At 43.7% G+C, this 17,337-nt stretch overlaps 1 protein-coding gene across 1 annotated transcript; it reads right to left on the bottom strand.

Moving 5' to 3' along the window:
- Nucleotides 1-13,738: 13,738 nt before the first annotated feature.
- On the bottom strand, nucleotides 13,739-17,027 carry LOC141056795 (uncharacterized). The gene is made up of 3 exons (XM_073553281.1): nucleotides 16,633-17,027; nucleotides 15,051-16,552; nucleotides 13,739-14,945 (listed from the first exon to the last, which is right to left on the bottom strand). The coding sequence occupies exons 2-3, from the start codon at nucleotides 15,179-15,181 to the stop codon at nucleotides 13,739-13,741; spliced, it is 1,338 nt and encodes a 445-aa protein (XP_073409382.1). The 5' UTR covers nucleotides 15,182-16,552; nucleotides 16,633-17,027.
- Between the last annotated feature and the right edge of the window lie 310 nt (nucleotides 17,028-17,337).

Below are 17,337 nucleotides of genomic sequence, written 5' to 3'. Positions count from 1 at the left end.
TGCGTAAACAAGTCTCAAACTTGATATATTTTTCCCAGAAAATCTCCCTCATGTAATTACCTGGTCACTGCCGGAGGCTGTCATATGGCCTCTCTCACTTCCTAGTTATAATTAGTTTCCTCTTTTCACTAGCTATAATTAGTTTTTCTCAGCCATAACTAATCCTATATGTTGAATGTGAGGGTGATATGTCCCCTCTTAGGAGAGGTCTTATGGATTTTTAATTTTTACGACAAGAACTATACTATACTAATACATATATCGTATTTTTCAGACTGTAAGACGCACTTTTTTGCAAAAACTTTTTTTGGGGAAAATGGGTGCGCATCTTATAGGCCGGAAGCACTTGCCAGGAGACACATCCCAGGCTGATGCGCAGCAGTTTCGCAGATGATCGGTGGTGAGGGGGCTCCGCCGGCATTTCTGGAAATCCCAGAGCCCCCACACATCCATCCCAGGCAGGTGCGCGCACTTTTGTAGATGCTGGGTGGTGCAGGGCCTCCGCCGACTTTTTGTGAAAGGCCGGAGCCCCCGCACTTCCATTGCCTTACTGAGTTGGTCTCCATGAAAATGGCTGCTGGAGCCCAAACACATAATATATATATATATATATATATATACACACACACACATACATACACACATACATACACACACACACACACACACACATACAGTTGTGCTCAAAAGTTTAAATGCCCCAGCAGAAATGTTGCTTTCTTGGCCTTTTTTCAGAGAATATGAATGATAACACCAAAACTTTTTCTCCACTCATGGTTAGTGGTTGGGTGAAGCCATTTAATGTCAAACTACTGTGTTTCATTTTAAATCATGACAACCCAAAACATCCAAATGACCCTGATCAAAAGTATACATACCCTGGTGATTTTGGCCTGATAGCATGCACAGAAGTTGACAGAAGTGGGTTTAAATTGCTACTAAAGGTACCATCCTCACCTGTGACCTGTTTGCTTGTAATCAGTGAATCAGTGTGTGTGCACAAAAGCTGAGTGAGTTTCTGGGATCCAGACAGAATCTTGCATCTTTCATTCAGTCACTAATTTTCTGGATTGTGAGTCATGGAGAAAGCAAAAGAATGGTCAACGGATCTATGGGAAAAGGTAGTTAAACTGTATAAAACAGGAAAGAGATACAAAAAGATATCCAAGGAATTGATAATGCCAGTCAGCAGGGTTCAAACTGTGACTAACAAATGGAAAATCAGGGGCTTTGTAAAAACAAAACCACAGTCAGGAAGACCAACAAAAATTTTGTTCAAAACTGCCAGGAAAATTGTTCGGTATGCAAAGAAAAAAAACTGAAATAAAATCAGCTGAAATACTGGATGGTCTGAAAACTAGCGATGTGGCTGTTTCAAGATGCACAATAAGGAGGCACTTGAAGAAAAATGGTCTGCAAGTCACCAGAAGAAAGCAATTACTAGGCAAATGCCACAAAGCATCTTGCCTACAATACGCAAAACAGCAGAGACAAGCCTCAAAGCTACTGGAACAAGGTACTTTGGAGTGATGAGACCAAAATTAAACTTTTTGGCCACAACCATAAACGTTACATTTGGAGATAGGTCAACAAGGCCTATGATGAAAGGAACACCAGTCCTTCTGTAAAGCACAGATGTGGATCGCTGATGTTTTGGGGATGTGTGAGCTACAAAGGCACAGGAAACTTGGTCAAAGTTAAAGGAAAGATGAATGTTGCACGCTATCAGTAAATACTGGAGGAAAATTTGCACTCATCAGCCCGGAAGCTGCGCATGGGACGTACTTGGATGTTCCAACATGACAACGATCCAAAGCACAAGGCCAAGTCAACCTGTCATTGGCTACAGCAGAACAAAGTGAAAGTTCTGGAGTGGCCATCTCAGGTTATGAATAGGTCACAGAGGAGGATGGCAGGAACAGGCTAAGCCACCAGAAGACCAGAGAGGTTGGTAACTAAGCGGATTGCAGACCCCTGATCCTATCCGCACAACTAGCAGTAGCCGTGGAGCGTTCCTACGATGCCCTAGATGCTTCGTTACAGCCGGAGGACTAACTAAGCCTAAAGACAGAAAGATGAAATCTAAACTGCTCCGGAGCAGATCCCCAAAGGAATAGACAGCCCCCAAACATATATTGTCGGTGAGACAAGATGAGACACAAACACAGTCAGAGAACAGACTGAGCAAACGATGGGGCTCAAGCTGTCTAGACAGGACAGGACAGATAAAGATACTGTTTGCAATCACACACAAAACCCTGAAAAAGTCCAACACTTCTGATATAAAAAAAGAACCTGAGATCACATGATCTCACCGCCACTAGATCAGCACTCTGGTATAAACTGGCAGCAAGCAAAAAGATACTAACATAACAGGGGACTGAAAAGCTACAACATATGAAGCAGGGCCCAGCGCTGCCCCCAGCAGGGAGCACGCTGAACCCTAGCAGCAAAGCAATAAAAGATACAACTAGATTAGATGCAAAGGATTAGCAAAAGAATCACTTAGCTGAACATGCAGATCAGGCAAGGGACAAAAGAGCTCCAAATGCACACAGAGGAAAAAAATCACCAGCAACCTTCAAGAGCAGCCAGCTCAAATATATGCTCCCAGCCAGCAATCCCAGATTCCCAATTATCATCAGGTGGAGAATCTCCATCCACCTGGCCAGCTCCACTACTCTCAGTAATCACCAGAGGGAGCAGAGGGAGCTTCGGCTCAGAAATCCGAGCTAGGGAGTTCACAACAGTACCCCCCCTTGAGAAGGGGTTACAGAACCCTCATCCATGCCACCAGGCCAATCAGGATGGGCACAGTGAAAGGCACGAATCAATCTCTTGGCATGGATGTTAGAAGCAGAGACCAAAGAATTATCCTCCTGGCCATAACCCTTCCACTTGACCAAGTACTGAAGTCTCTGTCTAGCCAGACGAGAATCCAATATCTTCTCTACCTCATACTCCAAATTACCCTTAACCAGTACAGGGTCATGGGGCGCTGCCATGGGAATGACTGGCTCCACAAACCTTTTCAACAAAGATTTATGAAAGACGTTATGAATCTTAATCGTAACTGGAAGAGCCAAATGAAAAGAAACGGGGTTAAGGATTTCCAAAATCTTATAAGGTCCAATAAACCTTGGCTTGAATTTTGGAGATGCAACCTTCATGGGAATATTTTTTGAGGACAACCAAACCATATCGCCCACTTTAAACCGGGGACCAATGGTCCTATGCCAGTTGGAAAACCGTTGGGCCTTTTCCTGAGAGTGGGACAACTTATTCACTACTTGGTCCCAAATCCGCTGCATTCTCTCTACCACAGAATCCACACCTGGGCAGGCAGAAGCTTCTACCTGCCCCAAACAAAAATCGAGGATGAAACCCAAAGTCACAAAAGAAAGTAGACATCAAAGTGGCAGAGCTAGCCCTATTGTTTAGCACAAATTCGGCCAAGGGCAAAAATGAAATCCAATCATCTTGATCAGCAGATATGAAACATCTCAAATAGGACTCCAACTTCTGGTTTGTTCTCAGTTTGCCCATTGGTCTGAGGATGAAATGCAGAGGAGAAAGACAACTGAATTCCCAGTTTGGAACAAAAAGCCCTCCAAAATCTGGATACAAACTGGACCCCCTCTGTTCAACACAATGTTCTCAGGAATCCCGTGCAAACGAACCACTTGTTGTGAAAACAAGGGCACCAACTCAGAAGAGGATGGCAACTTTGGGAGTGATACAAGATGGACCATTGTAGAAAATCTATCACAGATCACCCAAATCACAGTCATTCTCTGAGAGACAGGGAGCTCAGAGATAAAATCCATTGAGATATGGGTCCATGGCCTCCTGGGCACCGGCAGGGGCATCAACAAACCACTAGCACGAGAACAGGGCTTAGACCGAGAACAAGTCCCACAGGACTGCACAAAATTCCTGACATCACGAGATAAGGCAGGCCACCAAAAAGATGGAGTCACCAAATCTCTGGTACCAAAGATACCTGGATGACCAGCCAACACGGAGCAATGAACTTCAGACATTACTCTTTTCCTCCACTGGTCAGGGACATACAATTTTCCCATAGGGCATCGTTCAGGTTTATCCTCCTGAAATTCCTCCAGGGCACGTCTCAAATCAGGAGAGATGGCGGAAAGAACTACACCCTCATTTAGAATGGTCGTAGGCACGGTCACGTCAAGAGAACCCACAAAGAAACTCCTAGAAATGGCGTCCGCCTTAACATTCTTAGTGCCCGGAAGAAAGGAGACCACAAAATTAAAACGCGTGAAAAACAAGGCCCACCTAGCCTGTCTAGGATTCAAGCACTTGGCTGATTCAAGATAAATCAAATTCTTGTGATCGGTGAGGACCACAACTTGATGTCTAGCTCCCTCCAACCAATTTCTCCACTCTCCAAATGCCCACTTCATGGCCAATAATTCCTGATTCCCCACATCATAGTTACGTTCAGATGGGGAAAATTTTTGAGAAAAGAAGGCACAGGGATTCATTTTAGAGGTTAACGGATCTCTTTGAGACAAAAAGGCTCCTGTATCAATCTCAGAAGCATCTATCTCTCCCTGAAAAGGGAGTGAAACATCAGGTTGCCGTAGAACCGGAGAAGAAGTGAATCTCTGCTTAAGCTCCTGAAATGCCGAGACTGCTTCTGGAAACCAATTTACCACATCAGCGCCCTCTTTGGTCAAATCCATCAAAGGTTTAACAATACCAGAAAAATTGCTTATAAATTTACTGTAGAAATTAGCAAAACCCAAAAACTTCTGAAGAGCCTTCAGAGAAGTGGGATGAACCCAATCATAAATGGCCTGTACCATGGCCGGGTCCATTTCAATAGCAGACGAGGACAAAATGAATCTCAAAAACGAAATCCTCTGTACACCAAGACGACATTTCGATCCCTTAACATACAGAGTATTTTCTCTCAAAATCCGGAACACAGTCCGGACATGTTCCACATGAGAATCCCAATCACTGGAAAAAATCTAAATATCATCTAGATAAATGATCAAAAATTTATCCACAAGGTCCCGGAAAATATCGTTCATAAAAGATTGGAAGACGGAAGGGGGCATTAGTGAGCCCAAAAGGCATCACCAGGTACTCAAAATGTCCCTCCGGAGTATTAAACACCACCTTCCATTCATACCCGTGCTTGATGCGAATAAGATTATACTCCCCCCTGAGGTCAAGTTTAGTAAACCAACAAGCACTTTTAACTCTGGAAAATAAATCAGAAATCAGGGGTAACGGGTACTGATATTTAAGAGTGATCTTGTTAAGGGAACGACAGTCAATACATGGCCTTAATGAGCCATCTTTTTTGGCCACAAAGAAAAACCAGCAACCAAAGGCGAAGAGGATGGTCTGATAAAACCCTTCTCCAATGATTCCTTGATATAAGATCGCATAGCATCATGTTCAGGTACAGATAAGTTGAAAAGCCGACCCTTGGGAAATCTACAACCGGGCATTAACTCAATTGTGCAGTAATAACTCCTATGAGGAGGCAAAGACGCGGACTTACTCTCACTAAATACATCAGAAAAATCACCCAAATAGTCAGGAACGTCTTGAGACTGGGGAGAGGTGGAGAAAAAAGGGGTGTGTCACTAAGAACACATTGACAACCCCAACTCACCACAGACAGAGATTTCCAATCTAAAACAGGATTATGGGTTTGCAACCAAGTAAAACCCTGTACAATAGTATCATGTAAATTGTGCAACACCAAAAATTTACACTTTTCTTAATGGTCTGGTGCGACCCACATTACCACCTGGGTCCAAAACTGGGGTTTATTCTGCGCCAAAGGGGTAGCATCAATCCCCCTCAAGGGAATAGGGGTTCTCAGGGGCACCATGCGGAAACCACAATGCTTGGCAAAGTCAAGATCCATCAGATTCAAAGCTGCTCCTGAATCCACAAATGTTTTAGCAGAAAAAGTAGACAAGGAGCAGATCAAGGTAACCGCCAAAAGGAACTTAGGCTGAACACTGCCCACCGCAAATGCATGAGCAAAATGTTTTTCTCATTTAAGGCAGACAGAAATAACATGAGAGGCGTCCCCACAAAAGAAGCATAACTTATTACGCCTTCTAAACTCTTGACGCTGCGTCCTAGACAGAACCCAATCACATTGCATGGATTCAGAAGTTTGTTCAAAAGGCAGCACCGCCTCTCGCGTACTTTTACGTTCATGTAAACGTCGATCAATTTGAATGGCTAATGACATGGAGTCGTTAAGACCAGAGGGGACGGGAAATCCCACTATAACATCTTTTATGGTTTCTGCCAGACCTTTCCGAAAGAGAGCTGCTAGGGCATCATCATTCCATTTAGTAAGGACAGCCCACTTTCGGAACTTCTGGCAGTATAACTCCGCAGCATCCTGACCCTGGTTCAATTCTAATAAGGTCTTCTCAGCTTGATCAATAATATTAGGTTCATCATACAACAACCCCAGGGCCTGAAAAAATGCATCCACATTAGCCAGAATAGGATCTCCAGGTGTCAGAGAAAAAGCCCAATCCTGGGGATCGCCACACAGCAGTGAGATGACAATTTTAACCTGCTGCACCAAGCTCCCCGATGAATTATGCTTCAAGGCAAGAAATAGTTTACAGTTATTCTTGAAATTCAAAAATTTAGACCGATCCCCAGAAAACACATCAGGAGTAGGGATCTTTGGTTCTACAGCAGATGCTTGAGCAAGATAGGTAGAAATTCCCTGCACTTTAGCAGCAAGCTGCTCAACACGATCAGATAATTGGTTAGTCTCCATTGAAGAAAAAAATCCTCCTACGGCCCCAGAGAAAAAGAGGAAACAATATATAAAAAAAAAAAATTCTGACACTTTTTTATTTTAACAATTCTATCCTTCTTTGAGTACCCTAGAGTCTGCGGTTAGGCTGGCGATTCCGTTATGAATGGGTCACCGAGGAGGATGGCAGGAACAGGCTAAGCCACCAGAAGACCAGAGAGGTTGGTAACTAAGCGGATTGCAGACCCCTGATCCTATCCGCACAACTAGCAGTAGCCGTGGAGCGTTCCTACGATGCCCTAGACGCTTCATCACAGCCGGAGGACTAACTAAGCCTAAAGACAGAAAGATGAAATCTAAACTGTAGCCGGAGCAGATCCCCAAAGGAATAGACAGCCCCCAAACTTATATTGTCAGTGAGACAAGATGAGACACAAACAGTCAGAGAACAGACTGAGCAAACGATGGGGCCCAAGCTGTCTAGATAGGACAGGACAGAAAAAGATACTGTCTGCAATCACGCACAAAACCCTGAAAAAGTCCAACACTTCTGATATAAAAAAGAACCTGAGATCACACGATCTCACCGCCGCTAGATCAGCATTCTGGTATAAACTGGCAGCAAGCAAAAAGATACTAATATAACAGGGGACTGAAAAGCTGCAACATATGAAGCAGGGCCCAGCGCTGCCCCCAGCAGGGAGCACACTGAACCCTAGCAGCAAAGCAAAAAAAGACACAACTAGATTAGATGCAAAGGATTAGCAAAAGAATCACTTAGCTGAACATGCAGATCAGGCAGGGGACAAAAGAGCTCCAAATGCACACAGAGGAAAAAATCACCAGCAACCTTCAAGAGCAGCCAGCTCAATTATATGCTCCCAGCCAGCAATCCCAGATTCCCAATTATCATCGTCAGGTGGAGAACCTCCATCCACCTGGCCAGCTCCACTACTCTCAGTAACCACCAGAGGGAGCAGAGAGAGCTTCGGCTCAGAAATCCGAGCAAGGGAGTTCACAACACATCTCACTCTCCTGACCTCAATATCAATGAGCCACTCTGGGGAAATCTCAAGCGTGCAGTTCATGCTAGACAGCCCAGGAATTTACAGGAACTGGAGTTTTTTTGTCAAGAGTGGGCAGCTTTACCATTTGAAAAAATGGAGAACCTCATCCACAACTACCACAAAAGAATTCAAGCTGGCATTGATGTTAGAGAGGTCAATACACGGTATTAAGAAATGAGGTATGTAAACTTTTGATCGGGGTCATTTGGATGTTTTGGGTTGTCATTATGATTTAAAAAGAGAAAACACAGTAGTTTGACAATAAATGGCTTCACCTAACCACGAACCATGAGTGGAGAAAAAAAGGCAAATATTCTGCCAAGGTATGTAAACTTTCGAGCAAAACTGTATAATATTATATAGAAGAATATTTAGAATTGAGAGTCCTCAGTGGTTGATACCTTCTACAGTAATGGCTAACTGAAAATATGGTAACACATTGCAAGCAGCGTCGGACTGGCCCACCGGAGAACCGGAGGATTCTCCGGTGGGCCCTGGCATCTGGTGGGCCCTGGCACCTGCTGGCATACAGGGCCAGCAGATGCCTAGTGCCCCCGCTGCTCCAGGGGCCCCCAGCCAGTGGTGTGTCGCACACCATGCAGCTGCTATGGGGGCCCCTGCCAGCGGAGTAGCAGCGGGTGTCAGGAGGCAGGAGCCCCTGTCCCCGCTGCTAAAGAGAAATGAATATTCACTGCGAAGCAGTGAATATCATTTCAGGTCTCCACACCCCCAGAGGCCCCGCCCCCAGCCCAGTAAGCCGCTCTGCATCAGGGCCGGCGCCGCCCTCAGTCCCCTCTGCTCCTGACTCACAGCCAGTGCGCGATGATGTCACTACATCGCGCACCCGCTGTGTGTCTGGCAGAGGGGGCAGCTCCTGACACTGAAGTCGGGATCAGCGTGGGAGCGAGGAGGAGAGGTGAGTATTGTGTTTTGTTTTTTTTTTTTTTATATCTCTTTCACTCTCTCTATCTGTCTCTATCTATCTATCTATCTATCTCTCTCTCTATATATATATCTCTCTCTCTCTTATATCTATCTATCTCTATCTATTATCTATATCTATCTATCTCTATATCTATCTCTATCTAATATCTATATCTATCTATTTCTATCTCTATCTATCTATCGCTCTATCTTTATATCTATCTTTCTATCTCTATATCTATCTCTATATCTATCTATCTCTATATCTATCTATCTTACTCTATCTATCTCTATATCTATTATCTCTATATTTATTATCTATCTAGCTACCATCTATATCTATCTATCTTTATCTATATATATATATCTCTATCTAATATCTATATCTATCTATCTCTATACCTATCTATCTATTTATCTATCCGTTATCTATCTCTATATCTTTTCTCTGTATCTATCTATATCTATATCTCTCGCTATCTATCGCTCTATCTCTATATCTCTCTATAGCTATCTATATATCTATCTCTCTGTATATCTATCTATCGCTCTATCTCTATATCTTTCTATCTCTATATATCTATCTATCTTTCTCTATCTATTTATCTCTATATCTTTTCTCTGTATCTATCTCTCTCTATATCTATATATCTCTATATATATCTATTATCTCTATATCTATTTCTCTCTATATCTCTCTCTATATCTATCTATTTATCTCTATCTCTCTGTATATCTATCTTTCTATCTCTATATCTATCTCTATATCTATCTATCTTTCTCTATCTATCTATTTATCTCTATCTATTATCTATATCTATCTCTATCTATCTATCGCTCTATCTCTATATCTATCTTTCTATCTCTACATCTATCTCTATATCTATCTTGCTATCTATCTATATCTATCTATTATGTCTATCTATCTAGCTATCTCTATTATCTATATCTACCTATCTCTATATCTTTCTATCTTACTCTATCTCTATATCTATCTGTTATCTCTATATTTATTATCTATCTTTATCTATCTCTATCTATTATCTATATCTATCTCTCTATCTATTTATCGATCTCTGTATCTATCTCTCTATCTACCGCTCTCTCTATCTCTATCTATCTTTATATCTATATCTATCTATCTCTATGTCTATCTATTATCTCTATATCTATCTACCTAGCTATCTCTATATCTATCTCTATCTCTCTATAGCTATCTATATATTATCTCTATATCTATCTATCTATATATTATCTCTATATCTATCTCTATATCTGTCTATCTATCTATCTCTATATCCATATCTATCTCTATATCTATCTATCTATATATCTATCTAACAATATATCTCTGTATCTATCTCTATATCTCATTATCTATCTATCTCTATCTCTCTCTCTTTATCTATCTATTGATCTATCCATCTATCTCTATATCTATCTCTATATCTATCTATTATCTCTATTATCTATATCTATCTATCCATCTATTATCTCTATATCTATCTCTATATATATCTCTATATCTATTTTTATTTATAGCCATCTATCTATATATATTTATCTCTATATCTATCTATATATGTCTATAATATTATTATTATTATATCTGTATATCTCTATCTATTATCTATCTCTATCTATTATGTATCTCTATCTATATATCTATCTCTATATCTTTCTATCTATAGCTATCTATCTCTATATCTATCTATCCATTATCTATTTTCTATCTATCTCTATATCTATCTACCTATCGATCTATCTATATTTCTTTCTATATCTATCTTTATATCTATCTCTATCTATCTCTATCTATCTCTATGAATCTTTCTATCTACATCTATCCATTATCTACTTTCTATCCATTATCTACTATCTATCTCTATATCTATCTATTTCTACATCTATCTTTCTATCTATATCTATCTAACTCTATATCTATATAGCATTATACCCTATGAGGGGGTGCATTATTCCCTATGAGGGGGGCAGTATTATACCCTATGAGGGGGCAGCATTATACCCTATGAGGAGGCAGCATTATACCCTATGAGGAGGGCAGCATTATTCCCTATGAGGGGGGCAGTATTATACCCTATGAGGGGGGCAGTATTATACCCTATGAGGGGGGCAGTATTATACCCTATGAGGAGGCAGCATTATACCCTATGAGGGGGGCAGTATTATACCCTATGAGGAGGCAGCATTATACCCTATGAGGGGGGCAGTATTATACCCTATGAGGGGGCAGCATTATACCCTATGAGGAGGCAGCATTATACCCTATGAGGGGGGCAGTATTATACCCTATGAGGAGGCAGCATTATACCCTATGAGGGGGGCAGTATTATACCCTATGAGGGGGCAGCATTATACCCTATGAGGAGGCAGCATTATACCCTATGAGGAGGGCAGCATTATTCCCTATGAGGGGGGCAGTATTATACCCTATGAGGGGGGCAGTATTATACCCTATGAGGGGGTGCATTATTCCCTATGAGGGAGGCAGTATTATACCCTATGAGGGGGGCAGTATTATACCCTATGAGGGGGTGCATTATACCCTATGAGGGGGTGCATTATACCCTATGAGGGGGTGCATTATTCCCTATGAGGGGGGCAGTATTATACCCTATGAGGGGGGCAGTATTATATTCTATGAGATGGCTGCATTATATTCTATGAGATGGCTGCATTATACTATGTGAGGGGGCTGCTTTATATTCTATGAGGGGGCTACCCCAACTCCTGCTACATAATTAAGACATGTACAACCTTATATTATACCCGGATATTAGCGTGTTTTACCGCATAATTGGTGGTCTGGTATTTAACTCTATGCAGCTACATAGTGGGCCCCAAGAATGATTTTCTCTGGTGGGCCCAAGGTGTTCCAGTCCGACGCTGATTGCAAGCTTTCGAGACTACTCAGGTCTCTTCATCAGGCATAGACTAATAAAACATCTGAAGAATCACACATTTATACACAAAACAGCATAGAAAAACGCAATAGATAAGGCTAGTTTCACATTAGCGTTTTTTTGCGCATCGTGCGCATAAAAAACGCAAAGAAAAACGCAAAACAAATGTGCGTTTTTTTTTCTTCATGCGCACGCTGATGCGTCAAAATAACGCAGTGTTACTTGCGTTTTACATGCGTTTTTGCATGCGGTTGCGTTTTTTATGCGCATGCGTTTTTAGGTGTGACATTTCACAATAGAAAAATCCTTGACCACCAATGGGTCACCAGTGGGCGTGTGTCATTGGAATGTTTTATAGACCCTGTACTGCTGAATTCATCAGATTTTGCTGCTGTTTCCGGTGTCAAGATGGACCTGCGTCTGGATAATTTCCGCTTCAAGCTGGATCTTGACATTGCGCTGTCTCAGGCGTATGCCTTTTGTTGCCAGCAAGAAAGGGAGAGGGAGAGACAGCAGAGACGGCAGCGGCGTCGGTTTTGGAGGCATCCAATCATCGAACTCCGGGCAAGCCGTGGAGCATATCACACGCTGTACAGCGAGCTACAGGAAAACCCGGAGAAATTTGCTGACTATACACGGATGTCCCAGGAAAGCTTCCTTGACTTGCTGGGTATGGTTGAAGGAAACATCCGGAGAAGGGACACTCAGCTCCGGCGTGCCATTCCTCCCGAAGAAAGGCTCCTTGTCACCTTACAGTATGTATGTTGTTATGTTTGCATAATTTTTTTGGCTTTTTCCCTTTTTTTTTTTTTTTTTTTTTTTGGTCCAAAAAATTAGGTTTTTTTTTGGCTATTGAATTTTAACATTATTTTTGGGAAATTGCTTTTTTGCATAATGGTTTTTCTTCTGGCATGTACTAATCCCAAGCCTTTATAAAATGTTTTTTTGCTATGTTGTATTAAAAAAACATGCAAAATAGTTAGGCCATGTACTTTTTTATTTTCAGTGTTTTTATTAATACCCAAGACAGAAATATAATTATTTTTTCTTTTTATGTTTGGCAGGTTCCTGGCAACTGGAGAGAGTCTTTCATCCCTGCATTTCCAGTACCGGCTGGGAATCTCTACTTTATCCGGGATTGTTGCCGACACCTGCAGGGCTCTGTGGGATGTTCTGTGTCCGGAGTTTCTGCCATTGCCCACTGCCGAAAAGTGGCTTCAAATATCGGAGAAATTCTGGGCAGTCTGCAATTTCCCGAACTGCCTAGGAGCGGTGGACGGGAAGCACATCCGCATCACAAAACCCGCAAGAAGTGGCTCCGAGTACTACAACTACAAGAAGTACTTTTCCACAGTCCTAATGGCCATTGCGGATGCAGACTGCCATTTTGTGGTGGTGGACATAGGGGCATTCGGACGGGGCAACGATTCACAGACTTTTAAGAACTCTGATATGGGCTGGAGGTTGTACGGCAACCATTTCAATTTTCCACTGGCACGGCCTCTTCCCCAAACCCAAACTCCACCACTGCCATTTGTAGTGGTTGGGGATGAGGCATTTCAGATGTGCCCAAACCTGCTGAAGCCGTACTCCAGCCGTGACTTGGACCACCGCAAGAAAATTTTCAACTACAGGCTTACGAGGGCTCGCAGGACTGTAGAGTGCGCCTTTGGCATTCTAGTGGCCAGATGGCGAATTCTCAGCACCGCCATCAATCTCAAAATGGAAACAGTGGATGAGGTGGTGAAGGCATGCGTGGTTCTGCACAATTTTGTTATGGCAAAGGAGCGGCCGAACTTTGACATGGATGAGCCTGCTGCCAACCCTTTGCCAGATTTTACTCAGCACCCTCTTCGGTCCTCAGTCGAAGTTGCCCAAATGAGGGACCAATTTGCGGACTACTTTTTATCCGATGTTGGTCGTGTAGCATGGCAGGATCAAATGGTGTAATAGTTTTGTTGTTTGTTAAAAATAAAATACATGGTTTTTTATACCTAGTGTACTGCGTCTTAATAAACTCCACTACTCACCTGCCCAGGTTAAAGTGAAGAAAGGGAAACCACCATAAAAAAAAATATATAGGGAGGAGGGAGGGCAAGAGTCCTCCTCTTTGTTTTTTTATGACGGTGGCCCGTCGTCTTGCTGCTGTCCTCGCTTGAGCCTGAGGACTGGCTAGACCCCGGGGACCGCCTTGAGCCTCTGGACCGCCTTGAGCCTCTGGACCGCCTTGAGCCTCTGGAACGCCTGGAGGCTGTGGACTGGCTGGAGCTGGGGGACCGCCTGGCGCTTGTGGACCGCCTGCCAGGATCTTGTACCTGCTGTGGCATGCTGGTGGTGGTGGATGTCCTGGCAGGGGCCGTAAATATTGAATGCGGGTCCCCCAGCTGATGCTGCTCCGAGGTGGTGGTGCTGGTGGTGGTGGCGGTCCATGCAGGCGTGGTGGCTGTGGCGGTCCATACCGGGGTGGTCCTCCCGCTGGTGGTGGTGGTGGCGGCGCTACAGGCAGGGGTGGTGACGACGGGCCATCCAGTGGTGGTGGCGGCAGCAGTGGTGGGCCAGGCAGGAGCAGCGCTTGGCATGGTGTTGGCGGGTAAGTGTCCAGCTGCACTCGGACTTGGGGCGGTATATTGGTGTCCGGCGAGGCTTGGAAGTGTGGTGGCTGTGCAGTGATATGCAGCAGAAGTAGGTAATGCTGTAAAACGAGTCAGGGGTGGCACCGGTGGAAATGCCACCGCTGACTGCTGCATAATCCTACTCTGCTGCATAGCCTGCATTAAAGCATTGTTGCAGGCCTGCATGACAGTCAACTGGAGGTCAGGGGTAAGGTGTTCCGCCGTGTCCCGAGCTATTTGGGTGTAAAAATGATGCGCTGGTCTGGCGAGGTCGACTTCCAGGCGCTCAAGGCGACCCTCGATAGACTTGTACCGTTGGTCCAAAAGGAGGAAACCACTCTCAAGTCTATCGGAGAGTGCCTTGAGGCTACTCTGAAAGACCGAGCTCAATTCAACGAACTCGGGCATGAGAGGCCTGTCCAAGGTCCTCTGCCGCTGCTGGCGGGAAGTGCCCGCAAAACCAGTGGCAGAGACCTGGGACAGGGGAACACCTGAGCGACCAGCTTCCTGGTCTCCAGATGACTGTGGTGCAGACCTGCAAGGTGCTTCCTCGCTGATGGATGGCTGGGAGGGGTCCGGGGCAGCTTGATGAAGGACCGCTTCGGGCCCAGGTTGCAGGGTGCTGCTCCAGGTGCTGTGAAAAGAAAAGAAAGAAATTACTACCATAAATTAACAATCGCCAACTCCTGTGGAATAGAAAAGCACAGAATAAAACACAATACAACTAGAAAATACTTACGTTCGGGAGGCAAGGACCGGTCTTAAAAATGCCAAGGCACGATGGTATCTGTACTTCGTGCCGGTCCTTGCCGCAGCACCACTGCGAACCTTATTCTCCTGACGGATATCCCTGTTGAAGCGGTCCTTCATCGAGCGCCAACGGGTTCTGACTTTGTTCACTGTGGTGGAAAAAAAAAAAAAAGAAAAAAAGTAAGACTATGCACTGGAGGCTGTGATCATCCAACTGTGTGTGATGATAGAAACTCCATGGAGTTAATAGCATCACACACAGTTGGGTGATCCCGGCCAAGATCACTGCTGCATCACACTGCATTTAAATACTTACGAAAATCCTTGCGGACCCGGGGAGAGGCGTTGTCCCAGCCATCCATCAGCGATGCAGCCACCTCGTTCCAGAGCCGCCGGATCACCACGTTGTCCGAGTGCAGTTGGTGACGGGTGTCCCACAACGGGACTCGCTCCTGGACTAGACGGATGAGCTCGTCGTTGTCCAGGGCGAGGTCCTCCTCCCGCTGTGGAGCCTAGAAAAGAAAGACAAACATTAATCTTTGAAAGATTTTAAAATAAAAAATCTTGAAAACTAGCTGAAGAGCCCGGCGCTGCCCGGGCATAGTAACTAACTGTGGTTAGTTATAGAAAATTATAATTATCCTCCATCCCATAGTCCCGTGCCCATATTCCATCATACATATCCTCCATCCCATAGTCCTGTGCCCATATACCCATCATACATATTCGCCATCCCATAGTCCTGCGCCCATATACCCATCATACATATTCGCCATCCCATAGTCCTGTGCCCATATACCCGTCATACATATCCTCCATCCCATAGTCCCGTGCCCATATACCATCATACATATCCTCCATCCCATGCCCATATACCCATCATATATATCCTCCATCCCATAGTCCCTTGCCCATATACCATCATACATATCCTCCATCCCATGCCCATATACCCATCATATATATCCTCCATCCCATAGTCCCGTGACCATATACCATCATACATATCCGCCATGCCATAGTCCCGTTCCCATATACCCAAACAAACAAACATACACACACACACACACACACATACACACTTTGAGCTTTAGATATTGATAAACAAGCCATGAAAAAATTATTTGTTTTAAATGAAAATAAATGCAAAAAAGCAACAAACATCGAAAAAAACAACCATGAAAATTTAAAAAAAAAATAAATAAAAAATACCAAAAAAAAAATAAAAAAAATAAACCAGACTAGAAAATAAGTAAAAAAAAAAATAACAGTCCGTCTGTACTTACATCACGTCTTCCCGCCCGCACTTGGCCTTGCTGCTCCTGCCGTTCCTCCGGTGGTGGTGGCGTGATGGAGGATGAGGTCTGAAAATTAAACCAAAAAAATTAATCACATGTGTTTATTTTTTCCAATCCATACGGAAGCATAGTACTCACTTCTTCTGCCTCTTGCCCTGTCCCGGGGACATATTCCTCACCAGATGAAGACATGCTGCAATAAAAAAAAAAAGAGACATAAGTACATAGAAATGTATTGAAATTTCAGCCAGACATTAGGTTTTTCATACTTACATTGGTGCAGCTTGTGCTGTGTGTCCACTCGTGAGCAATCCTTAAAGTATTGTGGAATCCCAGTGCCCACACCATTTTATCACCTTGGTTTAATTTTTTTTTTTACTGTCTAGACCACATTTCAGTCATGTTTATTGTAAAAACGCATGCGCATAAAAACGCAAGCGTGCGCAATACCATGCGCAAGTATTGCGCTCCCATAGGCTCCAATGTGGTGTTTTTGCGCATTCCGTGCACATTCCGTGCGCATGCGTTGTTTTAACGAGACAGGGCGGAACCAAAAATGCAACATGTTGCGTCTGACGCGCCTGGCGCGAAAGACAAAAAAACGCATGCGCACGAAAGCGCAAGTATGCGCAAGACCATGCGCACATCATGTTAAATATAGGTGCGCAGTGCGCATGATGCGCTGCGCACAAAAGCGCAAATGTGAAACCAGCCTAAGACAAGTGACGTGAAGTAGAATTGTCATTATGGGAGAGGGATAGACATAAATATTGGAACAGTTCATAGATAAGGAGTGTGAAAGTTTTATTGCCCTCTGATTGGGGTCTGGTTCTGTGTTGGGTGATGTGTGATGTATAAATATGTGATTCTTCAGATGTTATTAGTCTAGCCTGAGGAAGAGACCTGAGCAGTCTCGAAAGCTTGCAATGTGTTACCATCTTTTCAGTTAGCCATTAAAAGGTATCAACCACTAAGGAC

The sequence above is a fragment of the Dendrobates tinctorius genome, unplaced genomic scaffold, assembly GCF_039654945.1.
Source record: "Dendrobates tinctorius isolate UK_male_01 unplaced genomic scaffold, ASM3965494v1 ptg000199l, whole genome shotgun sequence".
NCBI classification, from domain to species: domain Eukaryota; kingdom Metazoa; phylum Chordata; class Amphibia; order Anura; family Dendrobatidae; genus Dendrobates; species Dendrobates tinctorius.
Note: the sequence above shows the minus strand (reverse complement) of the source record. Positions and strands in the feature narration are given on the sequence as shown.

Coding starts and splice junctions, on each gene's coding strand:
- LOC141056795 (XM_073553281.1), bottom strand. CDS start 15,181: ATGAAGGACCGCTTCAACAGGGATATCCGTCAGGAGAATAAGGTTCGC. Junction 14,946..15,050: donor CCGGTCCTTGCCTCCCGAAC/GTAAGTATTTTC, acceptor TTCTTTTCACAG/CACCTGGAGCAGCACCCTGC.